The sequence below is a fragment of the Lichenostomus cassidix genome, chromosome 12 (genome assembly GCF_008360975.1).
Source record: "Lichenostomus cassidix isolate B80296 chromosome 12, HeHo_3.0, whole genome shotgun sequence".
Classification (NCBI taxonomy): Eukaryota; Metazoa; Chordata; class Aves; order Passeriformes; family Meliphagidae; genus Lichenostomus; species Lichenostomus cassidix.
This window is the reverse complement of record NC_139493.1, coordinates 13,971,041-13,989,990: the sequence shown is the minus strand read 5'-3', so window position 1 is coordinate 13,989,990 and position 18,950 is coordinate 13,971,041. Positions and strand designations below refer to the sequence as shown.

General features: G+C 43.3%; 1 protein-coding gene across 2 annotated transcripts in view; it reads left to right on the top strand.

Annotated features, from left to right (window-relative positions):
• The window catches only part of DNAH1 (dynein axonemal heavy chain 1), a 71,552-nt gene that overhangs the window by 15,802 nt on the left and 36,800 nt on the right, over positions 1 to 18,950 (top strand). For both annotated transcript variants that reach the window (XM_085072806.1, XM_085072807.1), the window contains exons 12-29: positions 371 to 521; positions 1,097 to 1,290; positions 2,160 to 2,385; positions 3,002 to 3,121; positions 3,915 to 3,997; positions 5,501 to 5,642; positions 6,729 to 6,884; positions 7,875 to 8,073; positions 9,896 to 10,149; positions 11,046 to 11,258; positions 11,951 to 12,115; positions 12,782 to 12,903; positions 13,462 to 13,567; positions 14,670 to 14,849; positions 15,751 to 15,891; positions 16,523 to 16,686; positions 17,071 to 17,184; positions 17,929 to 18,117. In XM_085072806.1, the coding sequence (XP_084928932.1) occupies positions 371 to 521; positions 1,097 to 1,290; positions 2,160 to 2,385; positions 3,002 to 3,121; positions 3,915 to 3,997; positions 5,501 to 5,642; positions 6,729 to 6,884; positions 7,875 to 8,073; positions 9,896 to 10,149; positions 11,046 to 11,258; positions 11,951 to 12,115; positions 12,782 to 12,903; positions 13,462 to 13,567; positions 14,670 to 14,849; positions 15,751 to 15,891; positions 16,523 to 16,686; positions 17,071 to 17,184; positions 17,929 to 18,117 (2,919 nt within the window). The remainder of the gene's footprint in view (positions 1 to 370; positions 522 to 1,096; positions 1,291 to 2,159; positions 2,386 to 3,001; positions 3,122 to 3,914; positions 3,998 to 5,500; positions 5,643 to 6,728; positions 6,885 to 7,874; positions 8,074 to 9,895; positions 10,150 to 11,045; positions 11,259 to 11,950; positions 12,116 to 12,781; positions 12,904 to 13,461; positions 13,568 to 14,669; positions 14,850 to 15,750; positions 15,892 to 16,522; positions 16,687 to 17,070; positions 17,185 to 17,928; positions 18,118 to 18,950) is intronic.

The window sequence follows — 18,950 nt, the reverse complement described above, 5'->3', positions numbered from 1 at the left end:
CTGAGCCATGCTGGTCACATGCAAGCTTGGAGATACTAATATAACTTCCAGAAGGTGCATTTTAGGAGTATAGTGGAGGTACTGAAGGCCTGGTTTGAAGAGCACCTGCAGTTTTTTCTGTAAATCAGCCCCAATTCTCAAGATTTTGGGGATCCTGATATGTTGTGATTGATAGAGAAGAGTTCTCAATGTCTCTACTGATAAATTTAGAGCACAGTGTTTCATGTCTTCATCTGCATGAGACAGTCCTCTTCTCCTCTGCTTTCCTTTCCTGTCTGGGTGGTGTTTTAGTATCAGCACCAGAGCAATACAGTTGTGTATCATTGTCTGAAAAAGCATCCCTGTTCTTTCTTATCTCTTCCCACCACAGGCCTCCAAGGAATCCACTCTTTATAACAGACATTGAGCTAGACATCAGTGGCGTCATCTTCAGCCCCTCTGTGGAAGGCTTTGAGACATCCCTCATTTCTCTGTTCGACGAGGGAATCCTAGCGACTCACAGTATCCCACAGCTGGAGCAGGTGAACACTTCTGCATCAACAGTGATACAGCTGTGCATGTGTCAGTGCATTGCAGCTCAGCACAGACACCTCTGAGCTGGTACTGAGGGATAGAGGTGCAGAAGTGGGTACTTGGGAATTCAGTTAAATTAATCTGGGCACAGCACTGTGCCAATGCAGTTCTGTTCTGATAAGATTTCTTCAATCTCCCCAACCTCATAGCTCTTTTTTCTGGTTGTTTCTGCTTTGGTGCTGCAGGTTCTGTGGACACATGGACATTCTGGTTGCCCTAAGTGCATATGGCTGGTAAAAGCAGACTCATAGAGGAAATTGCACTGTTTCTAGTTCTGTCAGTTTGATGCAGGTCTCTTCTGCATATGCATCCTTTTGTCTGCTACTGTAAAAGCCCTGTCTCCCTAGATCCTCATTCTTTGGGGCAGGGGGCACATAAAACTGATAAAACAATTCCTGACACAATGTAGAAGTATGGACTGCAGGAGTTCCTAAAGCTGCCACCAGAGATTGCCTTGCCCCTCTCCTAAGGAGGCACAGTTAGCTCTGTTAGTCCTGAAAGACCTCTCTCCTTCCTCTTCCAGTACGTATTGGAGAACATGGATATCACAGGCACCCCCATGCTGGAATCAGTGGGTTTGCAGGAGCCAGAAGTGGAAGAGCTACGTGAGGCTCTACGCTCTGCCATTCAAAAGACTCAGATCCCTCTCCAAGCCTACAGCAAGAGATATGAAAAGTTCTTAGAGATAAATAACAATGACATCAATTACTTCCTAAAGTAAGTGGCTTCTGACAAAACCCCTCTGACCCCAGCGACAAGCCTTTGCGGAAGCTGTTGTGTGGATGTGCGTGAGAGTGTGGGGCCTGTTCTGAGACCACGTGCCTCAGATGTGAGATCAGACACTGTCAGAGGCTGCCTTCAGTCATGGGCGACAGTCCATGCTTTTAGAGGACATTGGTGGTGGCACTGGGAATTTCTTCCTGTCTCTGACAGCAGTCACATTCCTGTCATGCTTGTCAGTGTAATTGGAGATATTAATGGCCTTAAAAATGAATCATCCTGTTTGAGAATCCAGTTAGCATACTTGACTCTGACCTCCTTCATATAGTGTCAGCTCAGGCTGGTAGTATTCTGTAGAAAGTAATGTTTTCTTTTGTTTCAACCTCATTGTTTTCGCTGCCTGAAGTCATTGCACCTATGCTGTCCTTTAGTCTCTGTTACTTTAATGGACTTCTGTTTAAGTCTCATGTTTTCTCCAAACAGTGGGAATGAAGCCCTTTTCTCTTTTCTTATTCCAGCTTAATCAATTTACAAATCCCATCCGACAAATTCCTGTCTCTTCCCAGAACACACTGAAGTGCCTGCCCTCCCCTGAAGTGCCTCCTAATCTTGCACTGTTCACACCAGTGCTTTTATTTTGTCTCTCCCTCTCTTCTTGCCATATTTCCTCTTTCATCTCTTTTTTCTACTCCCTTTTCTGCAGCTAAAATATTTTGTGTTCTTTTTCCACTCCACACCTAATATGTACACATATGCCTTATTAATTTCATGTCTGGATCCTTTGAGTGAACACAAGCAGCCTGAATGCTCAAATATTTTTAAGGTCTACACTGCCTTTTTTTTTTTGTTGGTGTTTTAATTTACAGAGGCTATGAAGCACAATTTCCACCTACCCAGGAGGTAATGACAATAGTAAGCACGTACTTGTCTGAAAAGGAGACCCTGGACCACATTCTGCCTAGTTCTATTGTCATTGGCCCTTATCAAGTCAGGATAGAACATATTAGGCATAGTCTGTCTGATAAACACAAAGCACTTGCCACTTCCATGTTGGACATGCTGGCTAAAAACCTCCATGCGCAGGTGCAGAAAGTAAGTTACCTGGTTCAGTGGATTATCTGTCTGTGTCTTGTCTTGTCTTTCTGCTTTTGAAGTCACTGTGTTTTTGTGAAATGGCCAAAAGGCCATATTAATGAGGATATTTTAAAGATCGCACTGGGCTGATTATTTAAAATTATAGGGGAGATATGCAGACTCAACCAAATCAAGTATTAAACGTACTTAATAAATTACATGCCTGAAAGCTGTAGCTCTTGAGATGATATTCTTCAAGACCTTGCCATTTTCCAAAAGTGTGTTGGTGAATTGAAAAAATCTGTCTAGTAGACAACTGGAAGGTCCTTCTGCTTTCTTTGAGGATAACTGGAATATAGGCAATTGCCTCTGCCAGCTGGTTGTCTAAATCTGTTATTATCATCATTTCCACTACATACCTGCAGTTCCTCTTCCTCTTTTTTTGGCAGTCTCATTCCACTTGAGCTCAAATGAGGTGGATGGGAAAAGACTGTAAAAAGAAAAAGACAGAACAGGGCTGTGTACTCATCACTTAAACTACCTTCAGAATGGGAAGTGGGTGGATCATAGGTTTTCCAGTTTGTCTGTTAGCAGTTAGTGACCTTTTGATGGTCTTTGCTGTGTCCTCTCGCAGATCTGTGAGGCATATGAAACCATCAGCACCAAAATGCATGAGAAACCAAACAACATCGAGGAGCTGACTGAGCTGCGGGACTGGCTGAAGGGAGTGCCTGAGCAGCTGGTGGTGCAGGAGGTGGGGCAGGCTCTCCTCTGGACAGGGACATCAGGGGAAGTGAGGAGGAAATTTGCCAATGCAATGTGTGGTGTCTCAGATGCAGAACGCCATTTTTTTACTTGCATGTCTTTGCATGTAATGCCATGAGATTCCTGGCTTTGTATTTTTATAATTCGTAAGATTTGTATTTTTAAATACATGTATCAAGAATTTAAATATCTTTGCAAAACAAAATAGCAGTTAAAAATCTTGCCTAAAATATTTATGTATGCATTTTGCTGCCTTCATGATCCATTCTGCATTTGTGTACTGAATAGCTATCTTCTAAAAATGACTGCTGTTTTCAAGAAAATCTTTCTGTTACTCAGTGCTCAAATTGCTGTTAATATATTTTTTCTAATAGGACATTTTAGTACCGAGTTGTTTCAAAGTTATTTGAAGTGTAAGTCTTTTCCCAGCTGAACAAATGGGGAACAAAGGCATCAAGCTGTAAGCTGACTTGTCCATGCCAATGAGGGAACCGGGAGGATAACCTACAACACTCGATTTCTGTCCAGCACTTTATCCACTAGGCACACTTCTTTTCATTCCCGTAGAACAGACAGTGATGATGGCGCGATCATTCACAGAACAAGGGGTTGTAAATCCATTCCCACTGTTCACACAGCACAGAAGCAGCCCATATCACATTAAGCTTGTGTGACTAACGCTCTTCAAAGGCACTTCATGAAAATGAGGTGTACACCACAGACTTGGAATCAGCATGGTCTAAAGGCATCTACTTTTTGTCTCTTTCTCTCACCCTGTGCAGCAACTGATTGAGGAAGTCATGGAAGATTACAAGGTCTTGGAGGAATTCCTTTACAATCTTACTGAAGAAGATTTCAGTGACAAGTGAGCACAAGGCATTTCTCCTACTGTCAAAGTGGGGCTCTTTGCAGCAATTAGCATTCTCAGTGCTTCAGGGGCCATGTGCCTATCAAGGGCTCCTGCCGAACTTTTAAGTGTCTCTCAGGCTATATGGGCACTGAATTCTTGAAATGAAGTTTGTAGACAAGAAGTGTGAGTTCACGCTGCCTTCTGGCCTGGGGCAAGGCAAACTGGTAGCTATTAACCTGTTTAACATAGTAAAGCCCTTTTCTTTGGGTAGTTTTTTTTTTTTTGTTGTTGGGTTTTGGGTTTTTGGGGGGTGGGATTTTTTTTTGGGTTTTTTTTTTTTGGAGTTGGATTTGTTGGTTTGTTTTTTTCTTTTTTAGATACTTTCAAGGTCTCAAAGTGCACAGTTTAGTCTGTCTAAAACTAAATGAACACTTCCAAGATAGGAACACTCCCAGGGTTTTTTTATAGGACTAGGAAGGAATTTTAACCCTTATTATTACTGCAGCTCTTCTCCAAGCAGCCTCCTCTTAGTTTTATTATTCCAATTGTGGTCTGACTATGCCCCAATAGCAGAGTCAGCTCACAAACACAGCCACAAGGCTTCTTAAAGCCTGCTCAGCTCGGGAAGCCTTTATCTTATGACATGTACTTGGTCCAGTATGTCTGCAACCTGAGTGAGTCTCTTCAGAGAGCTCCTGAGACTAGAAACTTGGGGTACAAGGTGCAAAAACCCCACAGAAACTGCGGGAAAGCAGCTCAGCCCCAGGCCAGCTTGAAACAGGCATGGATGTATTCCCGCTGACCAGACCTGCCAAAGGCAGGACTGGGAAGAGATGGCTGCATCCCCAGGTGCTGGGAGGGGTGTGACCTCCAGTGCAATGTACAAACCTTGTACCTGGCATTGCACACAGGCTGAGGGTCCAAATGGAGGTAGAAATGGGTGGGCTATGGCTGAGCAAGACCCGAGAAGCCTGCCTTGGCATGGGCAGCCGCTTTGTGCAGCCTTTCCTGGATCTACAACGCTCTCCCCAGGGCACAGTGCAGAATCCAGGGCTTCCCTGTATCTGGGTTACGCTGGCCCCTCGCTGCCCTGCTTAACAGGAGACTGCCTTTTTCAGTAGCCCTGAAAAGCCATAAGCCGAGACTCTGACCCCATTTTTTTCAGTTCCTTGCAAATACATTCAAAGACAGGCATTCCCTCTGGATACCAACTGTTATTTTGCTGTCTCCTAGCTTTTCAGCAACGTAGTGGATTTGTTCCTTTTAAAAAGGCCCTCCACTTCTCCCCAGCTCTCTCCAGCTGAATAGCCTAGTCACAAGGACTGCATATCAACAAGACAAGCTGGAAAAAAATGTTTTGTTGAAACCACATGTGTTTCTGTTGTTGTAAAGCTTCCTTGTTTAGTGGGATTTGGCTTTCTCATTCTGTTATTTTCAGCATTTCAAACATATGCTCAAAAAGCTTCTCTCTTTCTCCTATTTTTTTCCTGTTTGTTTTCTTGTATCATGTGAGTGCAGGTGGACAGCCAGTTACTGGCCAACAAAAATGGCTCAGGACTCAGAGTCCATTCGTCTCCAGCACATAGAGGATGAAGACAGATTTCGCAAAATGCAGGTTCTGGATCAGAAGGCATTTCAAGAAAGCCTGGATGATATGCAGGTATTAAGCCCCTGACAATGAACTGTCCATAGAAGGGGGTCTTGAAGCTCTTGTGATCAGCCAGGTGGGAAACTTTTAGATGACGTTTTGCTCAAATGAGTTCTGAGGTGAATACATTGTTGACCAAATATTTACACGCCCTCCCTTGGTTTTTTGTTGGTTTTTGATGAAGAGTTTCCTTTTTGTGTGAAAGACAAAACTCTGCAGAAATACTCATTTTTCATTGAGAAGGTGTTTATACAATGTTCAGCTCTTGGTGCTCGGGCAACACAGGCACCTCCTTTTTATTTCTTGTGTACTCAGTTCCCTGCAGAGCATCTCCTATGATGCGCTGCCATCAAGGGGGAAAATACAGCATTCAGCCATGAAACTCATCTTGTGGGAAAAGACCCTGAAATAATTGTAGAGTTTTGGAGCTGAGATACCTCTGGTGTCTGCTAAAACAGTCTGAATTTTATTTTTTCCTCAGAAACTCTTAAATTCGGGAGAAAAAAGCCATCTTAGAAAGGTGTAATTGCTGACGTAGATTATCTTGGTAACAGGTTCCCAAAATGATAGTACCCCAACACTGGATTAAAAAGCCAAACCAGTAAAAAACAAACCCACACAAAATACCAAAACAAAATCTAAACCAAACAAACAAACCCAAGCCACCAAAACAAAACACAAAATTTATTAGAAAAGCTCTAGATATGTGTTGTTAAACAATTCTTGGAAAAAAACTGAGTCACTAGTAGCTAAAGAGCTATCACTTGCACTTTAAGGGTTCTGTAGCAAATGATAATATAAATTCAGCCTCAAATTTGGGCCCACTTATTGTTCCTATTCCTTGGAGATTAACTATTGTCACAAAGACAAGCAGCTGGTCATCACATTCGCAGTTTTGTCCACCTGACCAGTGGTTACTGCTTATCCTCACCACTTCATCATGGTCTTAACAGAGCTGGAATTGATTTGCGGGAGGTGAAATTGTGAGCATAAAAATCCTGCCTTTGAATGTAATAAAGACAATACCAGGAAGCTGAGATCTCTAGAAGCCACACTCAGCTTCAGAGTCTCAACTCATGCCTGCCTTTTTTCTTGCAGCTGACTGTAGGTGGATTTTCTGTCCAGTCAGATGTTAACCAAGCCCATGAGCTGGCTGGAGATGCAAGGGATGTCCGAAAGCAGCTGAAGGAGCTTCAGGATTTGGCAGTTCTGTACAACAACAGGGAAAGACTCTTTGGCATCAGAGTTACCGATGTAAGTATCAGGTCCAGTACCTACAGGACTCTTCTCTTTGTTGGGATTTCTAGGTGGTAGGTAGAGCAAATAATGAGATATGGCTCCTCAGGAAGAAATCCTTCATGCTGTTTTGGTTTATCTGGGGAACTGCTCCTCAGTCCTATAGAATGACCACACTGCTTCATCGCTCCACTGGACTGCAGAAGAGCTGGTCCCAGGTGAATGTGGAAGGTGCTCAGGGTCTGATATTGTCACTTCTGTGAGGGACTTTGGATGCTCACAGTGAGATCTGAGGGATGTTCATGAGGAGGAATTGGTTGGGGGAGGTCTTGAAGCAGCAGTTAGGATGCATCCGTTTCTGTAAGGTTGTTGCTGCAGGTCTATAGATGTGAATGCGAGTGGTTGCATAGTGGGTGCTGGCAGCTGGCTGGGCTTGGAGTGTGGTGTTCTCCTAAAGGCAACAGTTTATAGAGTTGCAAACATTCATTTTGCTTGTAGCTGCTCAGCTGCCAATGAGTCATTGTCATCCATATCCAGCCAAGTCTGGCTGCAGACCAGAAGTGGAGTTCACATGATCCTTTCCTACCCTTCAGTCTGTGGTTACTTCTCTTTCCTTGTAAGGAGCCAAGTTCCGATATGATGTGTGGTGTGTGCTTTCAGTGACTGTGCGTGGCCTGTCCATCAAAATCACCTCATTCAGCAGGAGAGCTTTGTAGAGGCAAGTGGAGAGAGTGCTTTTCATGCCACACACACGGTGCAGGCAGAGCTCCACTGGATGTGTTTTGACCTGAATGTGTCAAGCCCAGCTCTGCTAGTTGCTATCCCTTGGAATACGTATTGTTGTCCTAGGAGAAGGTAGTATGATATATCCTCTTGGAATACATGTTTTCTCATTCCTGGATTCAGATCCAAAAAAACAGGTGGGCTTTTTTGGCCTTTTGATATGTAAGCTGTCATTTAGAGGTGAATGCACTTGTTGCTTATGTTGTTTTTAATCTCCTTCTAAAGTACAGTGTGCTGTCCAAGATGCTTAAGGAGTTCCAGCCATACTATGATCTCTGGACTACAGTGTCAGACTGGATAAAGTGGAATGAGAGCTGGATGAATGATTCTCTCCTTAAAATTGAAGCTGAGGAGCTAGAAAAGAATGTCAATGAGTCTGTTAAGACAATGGCAAGATGCGTGAAGCAGTTCAAGGATTCACCAGGTAGATAACACGGTCTGAGGAAAGGAAGTTGGTGCATATCAGCATTTTGATGTGAGGCATGTCACAGAGTGCTCTAAACAGGGATTGTCGGGATGTCACGTGTGTATTAGAGACAGCTGGGAAAATGCTAACAAAGTTATTTTTCTTTTTTTTTCCTGGAACTAGGATGATTCACATCTAGATACTAGTTAGCTGCTTGAAGTACCAGTTTGGCATGGAAACTACCAGGCTGCAAATCCCTTTTATGCTTAATTCCCAAGACAGTCCTGAAATAAAAGCCACCCTCTGATGTTGCAGTTAGTATTTACTCATATATATATACGAGTAAATATATATATATATATATTTATAAATAAACTGCAATAATCCAGGCTAGTCACAGAGTGTTCTTATATAGCTCACTGGCTAGACATGTGGGCTTAAGCCCTTGTGCAAGTCAGGCAGGAAGGGATCTTGAAGCTGGGTCTTGCAGGTACTGTTTTCTTGGCCAATCTTATTTTCTCTATTGGCCAATGCGTTTAATGGAAAGCCAGAAGATGTTTTGATTTTGTTATGAATAAAATTAAATTGCAAAATCTGGAAATTATCTCTGCAGTATAATAACAATTTTCCTTCTTGCCTGAATGTGTATGAAATATAGATGATTGCAATTCACATGAAGGTCTTTGACCATTTCTCCTAATAAAGCTAAAATTGAGACTTCAGTTGTAGCTTAACTTCCCATTCCCTGATTCTCAGAGATATATCGGTCATTCTTCAGAGCTAATTCTAAAATCTCCTGCCAGATGGCTTAGATTGAAATATATCTTGCTGTGGGTGATTTTTGATTCATCCTTTTTAACTTGAACTTGCTCTTAAACAATGCCATGAATCAGCCCCAATGGAGGAGGTGATGAGTGGATGCGTGAGTAACTATGAATCATTATGATAAACAGAAATACTAAGAATACCTGCTTATGTTCATTGCAATATTCCCTGGTACCTGGTAATACATTTGTTTTGTCCTTGAGTCTGACTTGCCTTTGCATATCTCCAGCAGGGAGTGTGAGGTGATCACGTACTCGTGAGTGCGCAGTGCAACCATGTAGGGTGCAATAAAAGGAGGCACATGCTGTAGCCAGATTTTGGAAAGGAAGCAAGTCCCGTGTTCTTTGCCTGCCCATTGTGTTACAGTAGCACAAGCTGAAAAAAGGGCAGGATGTGAACAGTGTGAAGACTTTCTAGGATGCCCCCAGAGAGAAAAACCTTTTCCCTCACTTTGTCCTTCCTATGAGGCAGAAGTACATTTGTCTCTAGCATGACCATAGGCTGGCAGGCCGTCTCCTGCACACTTTCCATTTCCAGTGCTGTCTGGGATCCCAGCCTGCTTCTAGCTCCTGGGATGGCCTGAGCTGTGGTGTGAGATAACTTAAAATACATTTCAATATCTTGAAATGGTGACCAGAACTTCTAAAATGTCTACTGGCAGATGATCGTGCTTCAGTCCACATCAAGTAGTTAAATTTGTCTGCTTCTCTTCTTCTGGTGAGCTCTAGCCTAAGGCCCACTTCTGCTTAGCACGGGCTTGCCTGTTAGAGGCTTTTAATAATAGGCAGATCTGCTTCTGGGAGTGGGCTTGAATCCTGGCTCCCAGGACTATAGACAGAGCCTTCATGTCCTCTTTACTTCAACCTGCATTTTCCAGCGCTCTCTTCTGCTGCTTACCTACTCCACACCATGTGACTACATGCACATCAGGCTTTAGACAGCTTCTAGAAGTTCCTTAAGGCAACTTCCTCACACACTGTTGTTGCTGATGTTTTTCTGTTTTTCTCCCTGAAAGACTGTCAGAGTGTCGCCATGGACTTTCGAGAAAAGATGGATGATTTCAAACAATATGTGCCCTTAATTCAAGGGCTGCGCAATCCAGGAATGAGGAGCCGGCACTGGGAGATGCTGTCAAGCCAGATTGAGGCCGATATCGAGCTGGACCCCAGCATGACATTCGGTCGCTGCTTGGAATTGAACCTGCAGGACCACATGGAGAGTGTTCTCAAAGTAGCTGAGACAGCCAGCAAGGAATACGCCATCGAAAGTGTAAGCAGAGAGGACTTGCTGTGTCTCTGCTTGCTTCTCAAATAGGTTTCTGTTGAGCAGGCAGTTGTTGCCTTGGGTGATGTTCCTGTTGTCCCAGAGCGTTAGACACATTCTGCAGTACAAGTAAAAAGGTTGCTGTCCTTACAGAGGGGAGGAATGGCCACACTACTGAGTTCACACCTGAAACGAACTTATTTCATCTTGTGTAGAATTTCAGTTGTGGCATTAATAGCACTGCCTTATGATTGTGTTGATCCACAGCTTGGGTTTCACTCCTCACTATCAGATTAGTGACTGGCTAAGTAAAAATAGATTGATTGTCTGCACTCTGCCATTCAAATGTTATGTCGGGGGAATTAGCTGTGACTGGAAACATAGATGGCAAATCCTTAAACCAGTAAACGTGCAGGGAAAGCTTTCTAGCTCTGGAGATTCATAGGTTAGATAGTCTTTCAGCTTCAGTTCATCAGTTCAGATGTGATCTAAAATGGTCTTGACCTTCTGGCAGTTCTTGTTCTCTGAAATCTCAGGTGAGTTCCTAATGGATAGCTCCCCTTTGACAAAGCTGTCATTAACTCTAGTCATTAATAGGCCCTTTGCTTGCAGCCTCTGTGCATCTAGAGCATAAACAGGCCTGGAGGTGAAATTGCCATTTTTTTGCCTCAAGGTGTTCATTTCTGCATTGGTGTTGAGGTGCTGAACCTGTGGGCAATGCAGAGGAAATGTGCTGTTGCTGAGTGTGTCATGCATAAAATGCACAGCTGCAGTTTCAGGTGGAATCCAGGAGCAAAAATCTGTCATTTTCTACAGAGTGTCATTAAGAGAGTTGTGAAAGCTGGGATAACCATTTGCACAGGTTGTATCTGAAAATTAAATTGCTTGTCTCTCTGTTCCAGGCACTCAACAAGATAGAGAATGAATGGAAATCTGTTTCATTCGTTGTGGTGCTTTACAAAGAAACAAAAACCTATATTCTGAAAAGCACCGATGACATTTCTCAGCTCCTAGATGATCATATTGTCCTGGTTCAGAGCATGTCTTTCTCACCCTTCAAGAAACCTTTTGAGGAAAGGATGAACTTGTGGGAAAGTAAGCTGAAGATGACACAGGTACAGGTTTTTACCCACACATGTGGGTAGGCAGCTGGGCTGTGCTGCCATGCTTGGATGTGGACACGGTGCAGTTGCTGCTAGGGAACTGGAAGCACAATTATCGAGAGAGTATCACTCTTTAGGGAGGAATAGGGCCTGTGAAAGCCCTCTGACTCTAGTAAAAATAAAGCAGCTGTTTTGCTGCCTAATGTGACTCATTTTGGTGGGGCCAGAACTTGCCCATTGCTGTGAATAGTCTTACTGGTCTCTCTAATCATGCTGTGCTAAGTGGACCTCACAGATTGTTACAGACCTTGTGAAATCCATGTTAATCATTCACATCTCAGTGTAGGAAAGCACATGGAAGACTGCTGTTTAAGTAGGATCTGGCAAACTCTGCTAGGACTTGTTCATCAAACCAGTAGCACCCAGCAGGACTCTAACAGCAAAATAGCAGTGCTGTGGGAGAAAAGTTCCAAAACCTTTGGAAAGGGAAATGCTGTTAATTATGAAATGTTAATTATTTGGAAAGGAGATTCCAGCTCCTGACCCTGTAGGTAGATTTTAGACGTGTGAAAGGTCTAAGTGTCCATCACCTCTTTTTTTTTTAACCTCATTTTCTTAACCCCATTCTGGTGCACAGTTTGAATGGCTTTATTCAACAGGTTCATAGCATGGTGTCCTGATATGCTTTTCTTGCGTCCCACCAGGATGTCCTGGAGGAGTGGCTGAACTGTCAGCGTGCATGGCTCTACTTGGAGCCAATCTTTAGCTCAGAGGACATCAAAAGACAGCTCCCAATAGAAAGCCAGCGCTACAACACCGTGGATAAGGATTGGAGGCATATCATGAAGAAGGCTAATGCAAACCCTGAGGTATGTGCCTTGCTGAAACCTGGTGCAGGTATCTGAAACTCCTTGGAGCTGTGTTCGCACAAGGACTGTGTCTTTCAGTCATTGTTTTCGTAATGGTGCGGACAGGAGCAGCACTGTGCTAACTGTGTAGCCTTGCCCAGGGCATCGTGCTGAGTTTCTTCTCTTGGAACTTGGCCTTTGTTCTGGTGTCTGAAAGGACACAGTGCCTTCCACCCCACCAGATTCCTCCTCCTCAACACACAGACTCCCTGCCTCCTATGACTCTTGTAACCTGCTATGGTTGTAATCCATATGGTAACTCCTTCAATTCCTCCTTAAGACCAACTCTGAGTTTTTAGAGCCATTGGTTTTGCCTGGTTTTGTGTTCTGGTAGCAGTTCTGCTTTATTTTGTTTTCCAATCTCCACTTCCCAGGACTCCATCACCACTTGTATTCCATATTACAAATGTTGGTATTTAGGGGAACCCAGAAATGTGCTTGTCTCCATAAAGGCTGTTTACCCTCCTTGTCTACAAAGCAAACACCTCTCCAGATCCCTGAGAATTCCTGTGAATGAGTCATTTAAATCCTATCAGTATCATCACTGGGCAACCCAATTATCTCCACTGCCTTATCTCCCACATGCTCAGAATACTGATGCTTCCTCTGTTACACATTCTGTTCTAGGTGATTTCTTTGTGTCCTGATCCAGAGCTACTGGAGAAGCTGCAAAAGAGTAACCAGCTACTTGAACTTGTGCAGAAAGGGCTGAGTGAATATCTGGAGACAAAGAGAGCCGCTTTTCCCAGGTAACCCCAGATTTCAGTGGGCTAGATCACACTCCCTGGTTCAGAAAATATGAGAGGCTCACTGCAGTTCATTCTGCCAACAAAGAGCAAAACCATCTAAACTTAGGATTTATTCATGACCTGCAAACATAAGCAAAGCTTTGCCTTTCAATGCTGCCATCTGATGGGGAGAAAATAGGCACACACAAATGTGGTGAGTTAAGGGCAGTCTGGCAGCATCATTGCATATCTGTGCCTCAGGATTTGTGTTGGAAGGGTGGGGTAAAATGAAAATCTCTAAGTAACTTTGTCTCTTATTCCTGAAGGAATATTTCTGTTCTTTGATACTCATTTAAACCTTCTTTGCTTGGGAATAACTGACTTCTGCAGGGGGAGAAGTCCTTCTCTACAGATAGAGAAATGGCTGGATGGTGGCTGCTCATCTCCTACACAAATAAGAGATCAGTGAGCAGTCAGAAACAGTGTCTTTAGCAAAGAGCTTGTTCCCCATCTTGCCAGGGCTTAGCCCTTGCTGCTGCAGTAAACAGAGCCTCTCCATGTCTCTCTCTGTGTTTGTAGGTTCTACTTCCTTTCAGATGATGAGCTGCTGGAAATACTGTCTCAGACAAAAGACCCCACTGCTGTACAACCTCACCTACACAAGTGCTTTGAGAACATTGCACAGGTAGGCAAAGCAAGCACACCAGTGGTTTCGCCCACCTTTGGAAAGCTGTGTCATAGAAACTTGGAGGCATTCTGAGGTCTGGAGGAATATTCACATTCTGCTGTATGGAAATGTATCTCCTGGGAACCTGTAAGTGTACATAGGCATTGCAAGATGCTGCCTGTTCTGAAGTGGGATTCAATCAACTTCACTTTAGACATTTCAAAGCCAGGCACCTGCCCATGAGCTGGGTACCCTTAGTTGTTCCTTCAGACAATGCGGGGAGAAAAGGCATCTGCAAAGGGTGACCTAGAGAAATTCACTTAGATATCCATCCTAAGAGGAGAGGATGCTCCCTCTGAAGATGTCTCTCCATCCCACCATGAAGACCAAGACAAATAGCTCTGGCTTAGCTGTCTACTCACAGGCACCTGGTTAGGACGGAATCTCATTCCTGCTGACAGCTCCAGAAGGGACAAGGAACGAGCCTGAGCTGAATTAAGTTTCTGCCTTCATCCTTGCTTAGGAGCTGGAGCTAACCTGGCTATTTTTCCTCATTGTTATTCCTAATAGACTTCAGACTCCATAGCTAGTCACAGCTCGAGCCACCACAATACTCAGAGAGTAAAACCAATCTCCTAGTCATTAGTTTGGAAAAATAGAAAGGAAATTGAACTGGAAACATGGTGCAAAGCCAATGGAATAAATAACGGGACTTTCAGTGATATGCTGGGGCATTGAAGAAGCTGTTAAAATTTTACTCTTAAAACCAGGCACTGTGACATCAAGGGAAATTATTTGAATCTACAGAATTGAGCAGGAGTCAAGGGTCTGAATCCTAGACAGGCGACGAGAAATGTTCATCCTACCTATAATTTGATTTGCTTCACTCAAGTCACACCAGCGATGTGAATCTCTTGTTTTCATACAATCATTTTCCATTGTTTGGAGAGGTCATTTTGCACATCTGTCACACACTTTATTATCACTACTAACAACCAAGTTTGGCACCAGGTTTATAATGAGCAAACACTGGTATAGGCTGGCTGTCCCCCAGGGGCAGGAAGGCAGAGATAGAAAGGAAATCTTCCACTCATATCTCCTGTTGTGCTTCTTCCATTAGCTGAAGTTCCAGGAAGACCTACAGATCACACACATGTACTCTTCTGACAGAGAAGAGGTGCAGCTGTTTACTCCCATCTATCCCAGTGAGAATGTGGAGGACTGGCTGCTGGAAGTGGAGAAATCCATGAAGGCTAGTGTTCGGGACAACATAGAAAGATCAGTTGGTGTTTATCCAGAGGTAAGAGTTTTATCACAGACTGGCAGGTCTCTGATGTGTTGGTTCCAGGTTTGCCATAGAAGTCACCAGAGATGGGGCTGATGAACTTGGGATGTATTCTGCTAGAATATTCTATTCTATTCCACTTTCAAAATAATCCACTTTAATTCAGTTTTATGTCTGTAAGTGCAGAATGGGCAGCTGGGCAAGAAGCTAATGGTCCAGCAGAATGCAGACCCTGCAGACTCCCTCACAGCTTTCCTATAGCATAGAACAGCCCTGCATGAATCCATATCTTTCATCTCTCCAGACTACTTCTTCTTTGTAAGGATTTTCTGCTTCAGCTCTCAAGTCTCACACAGTGCACTAGGGGCTGGTAAAAGTAATCAAGGCACATGAACCATTGATTTCAGTCAGTGCATAGGGGATGCATCTTGGCTCTGCTTTCTGTCTAAAAGCGATGGTGGTGTAAAATTGAAATTTCTAATCTGGGGAGGGAGAAAGACTGAAAAATAAAGAGGCCTCAGATATTTATGTTACTTTTTTTTTTTATTCAGACTGAAAATTTGAAAGTGGGGAAGTTAGAACAGGTCAGAGGAGGCAAAACATTCTTTTGGGTCTCACAGATTCCTGCTCCTCACTTGCTGCTGGCTACTTGAAACTAGTTACTGCAGGTGGCATAGTGGAGAGAGGATACCTCCTGTATCCAGTGGCCAGAGAGCCTGTGCCTGAAGAAGATTTCTTCACAGCAACTGGAGTGGGAAAAAAAAAGGAAGCCTCTTACACAAGAATTTGGTGCTTATTTGTTAATCATGCATCTCAGAGCAAGAGGACATAGAAATAAATATATCAATCAATAACTAAATCATTGTCTTTTCACCTTTTTTCCCCCTTTCTCACACTTATTTTTTTCTGTTTTAAGACTCCACGTACCACATGGGTCTTGCAATGGCCTGGCCAAGTGGTCATTGCTGGCTGCCAGATTTTCTGGACAAAGGAAGTGTCTGAAGCTCTGGAAGCTGGAGATTTGTCCAGCAGGCTTTACCCACAGCTGAGTACCCAGGTATGAAAATAAATGGATGGATGAGATTTTGCCAGATGGAGACTTTTCAATCATCAGACCTCAAACAAATTATAAATACAGCCAGGACAATATTGTAGGGGAAGCAGAGACACAGTTTTGCATAGCACTGTCCAAAACAGGTGAAAAACAAGGTTATCTTCTTAATAATTAGAATATTTGTCATAATAAACCTCAAATAATATACAGGATTAATAATATGATCACCACCTGTACACTATAAAAAGTTGAAAGATAACTCCTCCAGAGTCACCCAAGAGGCCAAAGGTGAAGAACTGAAGTGATGGACAGTGGAGGAAACTGCATCCTTCAGATCAGTTCTGTGCATCAAATCACACCTAATACCTGGGAGTTACTAGTTCTGGACTTCATTGTGGCTCTAACTCTTTCTTTTCACCTGAGCATGGTAATGGTGTAGGCAAAACTCAGCTCTGAGCCAGCCCTGAATAGTATTTGCTTTCTGAGCCATCATTTATACTTCTGACAAGAGAAGAGTCAGAAGTTGCCTGAGCAGAGCCTCTCAGCACATCTGAGATTTTGCATGCCCTGAGTTTGATTGCATTGTGTTGGTACAGAATGGATTGCTTCAGAGTACTTTCCTTTCGTTCCCCAGCTGGCAGATTTGGTGGCCCTGGTCCGTGGGAGACTGTCCAAGATGCAGCGAGCTGTGTTGTCAGCTCTTATTGTGATTGAGGTCCATGCCAAGGATGTTGCAGCAAAGCTGATTGAGGAGAATGTAACGAGCATGAATGATTTTGAGTGGATCTCCCAGCTCAGGTTAGAGAGCACAGCTGCTGAACCTCACCTAGCCTCCCTGGCCAGTCTCCATTGTCCTTACCCATCAGCTGTGTCCATGACAAATGGAAACAGGAGTTTGAGACAGATGTAGTTTTGATGGCATCCTCTTTGGCAATATAGACTAACACACACCATGACGTTTCACTGTGAAAGGGCGTGTTCCTGCCCAAGGGGTGCAGTGCTTGATCTCAGGTCCTGTGAGAACTCCTGTCCACCCTGTTGTGTTACCTTACCCTTTCTTTTCTCAAGATGAAAATCCCTTGACATGCGGGTCTCCAAACCTGCAGGCTGTAATTTCATGAGCTGCTGTTTTGTCTGCCAGGCAGTGTTTATCTTTCTGATGTCATGTTCACTCATCATTAGATACTACTGGACGAAGGGGGACCTGTATATCAGAGCAGTCAATGCTGAGTTTATCTATGGCTATGAATATCTGGGGAACACTGGCCGTCTGGTTATCACACCCCTCACAGACAGGTAAAGACATTGTTTTCTGGGTAATAAGTGCATATTTTTTCTCTTTATTTTGTTTTCTTTTTTGTTGTTTAAAAAAAAGATTGGACATGGCATTCAGTGCCATGGTTTAGTTGCTAAGGTGGTGTGAGGTCATAGGTTGGACTTGATGATCTCAAAGGTCTTTTCCAGTCTAGTTAATTCTGTGATTCTGGATTAACAGGATTAAACCAAGGATCTGACCATGCAGGTCTTACAGCTTAATGTATGTAAATAGAATCCATTTGTATAGTAAAGAGCTACCTGAGATGAGTGCACAGGAGCACCCTGGCATTGGTTGCTACTGTATTCCTAGTGATCAGAGCTCAGACTGATTGCTTTCACTCTCCTAATTCTTAATGTAGTTCTCTGACTCATATAAAATGCCCACCTGATAGCTAAAGAGCTTTTCTAGAAACCAGAAGGTAGTAGCTAGTACTCTAGAATATGCAGCAGAAATAATAGTTTTACCCTTCTGTAACTGTCCTTTTTTCCAGAGAATGAATTTGTAGCCAGTGGCAGAAGGATTTATCCATGCAGGCCCCCATGAATACTAATCAAGGCCACATAGCTCTAACTCCTTTGCAGAATGCTGCATATCTAAGCAGTTTTGTAGAATAATGAATGATGGATTCCTCCTTGTCTCCATCTGGATAGATCATATGTCTCCTTGCTGAAGTCAGTAGTACAAATGCTTTTTTTCATCATCTGGTCTCTTCTTTGTTGTAGGTGTTATCTGACACTTACAGGAGCTCTGCACCTGAAATTTGGAGGAGCACCTGCAGGACCAGCAGGAACAGGCAAAACAGAAACAACAAAAGACCTTGGCAAAGCACTGGCAATCCAAACCGTAGTGTTCAACTGCTCTGACCAACTCGACTTTATGGCAATGGGCAAGTTTTTTAAGGGACTAGCCAGGTACAGTGAAATACTGAGTGTCATTATTGAGGAGTGGTTAGGATACAGGGATTCTGCATGCTGGGAATTGGTGGGTGTTTTTCATAGCAGCTCAAAAGAACAAGCAAAACTCTAGCAAGGCGGTTACTGATTCCTGGAATGAGCAAGGTTACAAAATTCCAGCCAGAAAGGAGGGACCGTTGATCCAATTAAAAAAAGAGAGATAAAAGAAGATCCTTGTTCATTTAAGGCAAAATTAAAATGCTTTGCGCTAATCCACAATGCACTAATCCACCTGTGCAAATGTTTGCAGCTTTGGCCTTTATTTTAATATCATACATGTTAGACTGAGATTCAGCCCACAAGCTGCTTAATCTTAAGAAGAAGAGAATCTGCTGAGAGTATTCAAAATTGAGCAGCCAAGAGAGACTGCACTAAGCCCTGAGGGATCCTCTCAGAGAGGCTTCTCTCTTCTCTACATTTCAAACAGAGCTGGTCCAATTAGTCTGTTGCACACTGGTGAATCTGAATTAGTTACTCCAACAAAAGCTGATACTCTTTTCTCAGATGTTTTCTTTGTAAGTAATTTAACTTCTTTCTTAAGCCATGCCTTGTGGGAAGATCACCTTCCTCATATGCATGCTTCCAGCTTTATGCATAATTTTCCAAACTCTGAAAAATGGACTCAAGAATTGTCTAAACTGTATCTGCTACACTTACAGCTCAGGTACAAACCAGGAATTCAACGTGACACCTCTTTGAAGCTCAAATCTATAACATGCAGAATTTGTCCCAGGCTATAGGATCAGACACTGCCATGGTCACTCATCACATGGCCTGGGATGCGCAGTCAG